The sequence below is a fragment of the Sphaeroforma arctica genome (genome assembly GCF_001186125.1).
Source record: "Sphaeroforma arctica JP610 unplaced genomic scaffold supercont1.1854, whole genome shotgun sequence".
Classification (NCBI taxonomy): domain Eukaryota; class Ichthyosporea; order Ichthyophonida; genus Sphaeroforma; species Sphaeroforma arctica.
In genome coordinates, this window is record NW_014038704.1 from 4,064 (window position 1) to 10,709 (window position 6,646).

A 6,646-nucleotide genomic window follows, 5' to 3' on the forward strand; every position below is an offset into this window, starting at 1 on the left:
TTTATTTATTTATATATATATATCTATATATATGTGTGTGTGTGAGTGTGTGTGTGCTTGTGTGTGTGTGTATATGTACGCAAATGTTTATGTTGCTAGTTGAAAGAAATTGCCATACATGAGGATGTATACCAACACAACAATGCATGCAAATGTGATGTGATATAGCCTGGACTTTGACTTTATTGTTTCCTTAATCAGTTTGCATCTAATATTTCTTTGTTGAGAGTGTATATTGTATCCCTTCATTAATTTATCGCGTATTGTGATTTACGTTCATTATGTTCTAAGTTTAGTCGGCTCAGAATTTGTCGTCCACCACCGATGTGATTAGCTGCCAGACCTCTTCATTCATTCCATAAGTGAAGTCGATATGCCCGGCGTCGACCCTGCAATAACAAAAGCATACCAATTTCGTTGATGCGATTAGACAGGTAGTTTTGTAGGATCCGCAAGGTTTCGCAAGAAGAAATGCTAAATAATTGATCGCATACCTAGTGTTGATGGTTGACGCGAACCACACAGAACGAGTGAGACCTGATACAAGTATCATCTGGGCGTATAACGCAGACAGTAGGTGCACTCTGACCAATATTCTGTAGAAATGAATGACAACATATACACCGAGTAACCTAAAACAGTACAGTGAAAAGCTACACGGCACTTACGCCTTAAGATGAGCCAGTTCCGGGTGAAAGCGCTTGAGCGCATAGTATTGCCACGCCACATTCTCTGGGTAGATTAAATTGTCGCCCAGACCAATTACAAAGAATGTCGGCACGTCGATGGCATCGAAGTTCTCCATGAAATCGACAGGCTCCTCTGTTCCGTACTCTTCTAGGTTGCCCTCCAGTCCATAGTCGAAACCCTGATACAATAGGATACCACGAAATAAATGACAGTTAGAAAATCATTAGGGACTTGCGTCGTACGATTTGAAACTATCTATCAGTATCCAGAAAATAGACATGTGCCGTCAATATCCTCATGCATAAGAAGCGGCCACGCTGAGATATTAAATGAAGTGACAATGGAATCGTTCACCGAGGTATAAAATAGGCTATGCCTATTCTGGCGCAACAAACAAGCGAAACAGTAGAAGTTGAGCTACATACCAGAAACCGCTGTTTACAATAATTGTTCCAGAAGAAGTAGAAGACTCCCTTCGGCGTTCCGGTTAGGATGTTGAAAGTGAAGTTGTGGACGGCATCGAACGCGTAGTGCTCGTACTGCGATGTATGCGGATAACAGAAGTCAGATGAGAATGATACAAAGAGGATACTAATTAAGAGCGGCAGAAAAGTCCTCAGATTCGGCACAACGGGTAGAAATTGACGTCAACAACAAATCAGATGGAAATAATGCTGTAATTTGTAGGCGCAAAAAAGAAGGATTTGAATGAATTCAAAAAATAAAGATGCGCGCCATACCGTATGAGGCGTTCCTAATAAAGATTCCAGAAACAAGCCTATAAATCGACTGAAGGGTTTGGCGGCCACGACGTCCTCGGCGGCTTTGGCCACTAGAATTCGGCTGACCTCTGTTGACAAGTACACGAATGAGAAAACTAAATCAATTACAATTATGTGAATCTACAGCCGTAGGTAAGCCACGTGATGAATATGAAAGCAGCTCGCATAGGATAATCCGCAACTTGAGTAGACATATGTGCATATATGCATATATATATATATATATATATCTAAATATACGTATATATATAGATATAGATATAGATATATATATATATATATAATGTATATATAATGTATATATATATATATATATATATGTAGTATGATTATTATATACATATAAATATGTAATGTGATAATTATATACATATATACATATATACATACATACGTACATATATACGATATGCATATATACATACATATACGTAAGTGCGCATACACGATACACTCACAAACACACCATTCGGCCATTTCAGCGAGTGCAAGAACGGCATCCTGGGCAGGGCAATGTTCACGAGCGGTCCAACCATGCGGCACAACAGCGGGATCTTGGCATGGTAACCCCCAGGCGACATGACCACAAGCTTGTCTACGAAGTGGTTGCCATTGTGCATGCGCGCGTGCGTGACCCACATCAGTGCACACATCGCGCCCATACTGTGCGACACCACCGTCAACGTGCGCTTCTCGCCGTCTGCATCTCCCAACGCGGCCTTCTCGACCTCCTGGGTGTGGCGTATGGCCTCAAGCATGCTAGGCATGTCTATGAGTGCGTGGTGGTTGGGATTGAAGCTCCAGTACTCGGCCTGAGAGAGATTGTCCATGTGCTGCGGGTTGTCGTCTGTGCCGCGGAAGTTGCCCAGCCACACATCGTAGCCCTCGTCGTACAGGCGGTACGCTAACCCGCCCACGGTGCCCGACATGATGAAAGTAGCGGCGTTATCTGACACACCGTGCTGCAAGAACACAGACTTGGTCGCGCCGTATCTGGGGATGCGTTCCAGCTTCAGGATGTAGCCGTCATCCGTAATCACCTCGTACGTGACAAAGGGGTACCCGGCACCAATGACCATCTGCTCGTGTGTGCGCTTGTCCACACGTTTGATGTCAAACAGAGACTCGACCACCGAGCCCGTGGCAAGCGATGTGATGGCGGTGTGCATGCTTTCGCTCATATCGTTGTATACGTTGATGCAGACAGCCTTTACATAGTCCCGATTTAACACTTGGCCGGCGCCGTATTCCGCCACCTCGCGACTTGCGGTGTAGATGCGGCGGTTGACATTGCGACACACCGTGAAGGGGTAGTTTACGTTAGCTAAGGTGGATACCTGCAGTTTTGTGGGTGAATGAGAATCAGTGTGGTCAACATTCATACACTACACAGGGATTGATTGCCGATGACGCGAATATTATTACATAAGTAGTTATCCGAAGAAAGAGACGTATTCTAGGAAGGATACATAACAACAAGTGTCGGGTATCCTTCCTAGGATATACCTCTAATGTACAAGGCGTATCCGCAAGTTTGTATATGTACACGGCTTCCAAATAAGCAAATACCTGGCCAAACACAATGCATGAAAAGTATGCACTGGTGGTATAGAATTTAATATTTGTGTGGTTTTACTCCTATAGTGTAATGTCACATACGCAAACAAACGTGAAACTAGTCAGGCTTCCATGACAACTGATACACACGCCCATATTTACCGCACAAGCGCACTCTGAGAATACACCCCCAAACCGACACAACAATGCCAATATATACAAACCGCGACCGGCGAATCTAAACATAGTAGACGGGAAAAAAAACTATTGCGGTCATTATGGAACTGCACATGTCAGTCAATTAGCCACTACAACTTAAGACAAATCAAATTAAATATAAACGCTATACCTACCTGAAGATCTTCTAGTAATCCAGTAGTCACTTTCTCGTGCTTGTGTGCTCGGTCTAGGTTGCTTCTGTTTTTCTTCGTTCGCCATTGTGTCGGTGAATTGGGTGGTGAGGGGTACTGCTCAATTGCATTGGCTTCCACTACTTTGTCTTTGTAGTTAACGCCAGACATAGACCTACTTCGGAGGGCTTTGGAGTCTTGCCTTTGTACGGCCCGTTTGCCAAAGTCTTTGGCTGTATTACTCCTGGGCAGAACAGACGTGTCGTTTTTCGTGATCCGCTCGCTTTTGCGTTTATCTTCCCATACATTCTATATCACACATAAATATTGCATACAGAGGCGCGTTTTAGTTGAGAAATCTAGCAGCAGATATGTCTGACAAAAATGTGACTACGCTGAAGTATGCAATCATCTTTGCTAGCGAGTAGTCGGATGATCAAATGAGAACTACAGCTGACGCCCTATGTCGCAAAAATGAAGAAAAAAACGGACTACTGTATGTGTAGCCATGTGACTACAGTATGTTGCTGCGAATCGCCAAGTGTATTAACAAGAAAGCCACACCGCGAACAAATACTAATAAATACGCTCGAGAAGGGTGCGGTGAAGGGAAAGCACAGACTTACCTTCACATATGTATTACTCAGCCAGCGAGACATGGACGACTGGAGCACATGTGCCCCAGCATTCCAGACCTGAGAATACGAAAGAGAGTATTAAAAATAGGCTCAAAATAGCGAACCTCCAAGTTAGAATGCAATCTAGAAGCAGTTTCATTCTAGAAATAATGTACCTTCGCTTGTTTGAACGACCAACAATACACGATTCGTGAGTATGCCACAATTTAAGGATGCCCTATCTTTAATAGATCGGTTGAAGTGTTAATTTGAAAGTGCAACGTGCCATATGCGAGGAAGGGATGACAATACAGTCGAACAGGCATCCGTACAAATACGCGCCGCTAACTACCGTGAGTATAAAGAGTGCTCGCCATATCTGGCAATAGAAGTACTTCCAGGCTGCATGGTTAAGAAACTCTCATACATATCTAAATTCAGTACAGGGATGGTAGTAGTAGCTATACCACATCACCGAAACCAGTGCCCAGTTCGACTAAAGCCCTATTGCCAAATAAGCTAACACTTGCATCTCAACCCATTTAAGACTAACCTCAGCAATAGCCGTCTTGCTTGCGACATTGGCAATGATAAGGCCCTGGTCTATCGTTTGGTATGTGTAGTAGGACAAGGTGTCCATGTTCGTTTCCTTAGCGCTATGTGCAAATGCGTGTGCACACGGCATTCAGCCAAATGGGATGAGTATATATATGTGCGTGTATGTAAAGAAAAAGCTCGGCCTCTAAAAAGCCGATTTAATTTCACATTCTAATCTGCCACAGATGACAGGACTTGCAGAAGTTCCACACTGTTTTTGAGTGTGGAAGTTGGAACTGTGGATTGTGAAATAACTGCCCGCGAGAGTCTCATCTTGACTCGGGGGTTAAAGCCAAAAATAAAGCCAAAACGTTATATGATATACGTGTATTTTCTAAAAATAACCGTTGCGTTCAGTTTTATTTTTACAAACCAATAAGACGCCCCGAGAGATCATACAAACCGTTTAATGTATATAAAAAAGTATACCGAAATATTGGCTTATTTCAAAGAGACCCGTTGACGTTAAATAGCGCCAGCCGCGAGTGGGGCAACACATTTGTGATTCACTGATTTGTCTGTTGTCGTTTCAAGAGACGAGAATAGCTGAAAAGTGTGCAATGTTTGGGATGCAACTGGTTCTCAGTTCTCACGGGCATGCTAGGTCGCACGTCGCACAATCGGCTGACTTGGGTTTCGAGATGTTTTCTGGAAATGAGCCTGTTTTTGTTTTTTTTATAAAAGCACGAAAATAGGTATGAAAAAAAAAAGCCTTTCGAAAACGCAAGATCATTCCTTTTTTTTTTTGGCGGCCGCACGCAAATCGACAATCAGATATCTATATTAAAACAAATACAAATGATAATTAAAAAAATACAAAAATGAAGGTTCAGGCCGAAAGCCTTTCGGGAGATAGTATATAACACTCGACATGCACTCAAAAGCTACAATTACAAGTCGTTCTGTATGCGTAGAGGTGTGAGTTGAATGTCAGGATTAGATACATCATGTCACGCACTTGTAGAAGTCCGGTGAGTTTTATGCATCTGTCGATATGCCTTCTCTGTATATGTTTCAGTCTGTGTAATGCGGAAATACTTAAGAGCCAGAACAGCGTAGCTCAGAGCAACACTAAATCCAATCCCAAAGTCGACAATCTTAGTAACAATAACAACAACATGAATAACAATATTAATAATAACGAACAAGAAAGCGATGCTATAGCATCTATACACTCACAGATAGATGTCGATAATGATGGGGTAGTAAATCTACGTGAATCGGCAGGGTTCCTACAATCCCTGATAGAGAATGATCGCGAACGGAAGCGCAAAGACAAGGCTTTCCATCTATTTGACTCAGACCAGGACGACGATGACTTCGTATCTGTGGGTGAATTACAAGCCGCTTGGTTGGTGAGTGCAGTACGTTCTTGGACAGTGGAAGATGTGGTATCCTGGGTGGCATCTAAGCCGGATTTGGCTGCATATGCGCCTGCGTTACTGGAGAAGGGTGTGAGTGGAAAACTACTGCCTGTGGTGGCCATGGGAAAAGGGAAAATGCTGCAGAAATGGGGATTTTCGGCGAAAGAGGCGGAGAAGTTGTCGCAGGCGATTATACTGGAAACTATGTTTCCCTCTACTCCGACATGGCAGGTGAAAGACGCAGTGCTGGGTGTGTGTATCCTGTTGCTGGTACTATCGGGTACAGGCTTGTGGTTCACATCAAAGGGGACCAAAGAATTGGATACGCAATTGCAGAAGATGAAAGAGGAGCTCGAGAACGCTACATTTCAGTTAGAGAAGGAGTCGAAAAATCACGAGTTTGTACGAGGCGACGACGGCGGCACAGGGCCTGGGAGTCTTATGAATAGCGACGATGACCTATCATCAACAGCTGTGCATTTTCCGAATAGCAACAGAAATTCGCCAACGATACGAAATTTCAGTCATACTCAGTTAAACGATCTTGAAAGGTGTGTCATTATTCGTGTCTGTTCAATTAGCTATATATATATATATATGTGTGTGTGTGTGTATGTGTGTGTGTGCGTGTGTATATATAAATGTATATATATCATTATTCATGTCTGTTTAGTTAGCTGTATACATAA

At 43.1% G+C, this 6,646-nt stretch overlaps 2 protein-coding genes across 2 annotated transcripts; one reads left to right on the forward strand and one right to left on the reverse strand.

Moving 5' to 3' along the window:
* Positions 1-156: 156 nt before the first annotated feature.
* Positions 157-4,681, reverse strand: SARC_11745 (hypothetical protein; the record flags this gene model as incomplete). Its single annotated transcript, XM_014294163.1, has 8 exons — positions 157-389; positions 669-868; positions 1,116-1,229; positions 1,431-1,540; positions 1,939-2,809; positions 3,383-3,688; positions 4,006-4,074; positions 4,550-4,681. The coding sequence occupies 8 exons, from the start codon at positions 4,679-4,681 to the stop codon at positions 302-304; spliced, it is 1,890 nt and encodes a 629-aa protein (XP_014149638.1). The 3' UTR covers positions 157-301.
* Positions 4,682-5,502: 821 nt separating this feature from the next.
* On the forward strand, positions 5,503-6,508 carry SARC_11746 (hypothetical protein; the record flags this gene model as incomplete). The annotated part of the gene is made up of 1 exon (XM_014294164.1): positions 5,503-6,508. A coding segment is annotated over exon 1 (968 nt), but the record flags the coding sequence as incomplete, so codon positions are not given.
* Positions 6,509-6,646: the final 138 nt, after the last annotated feature.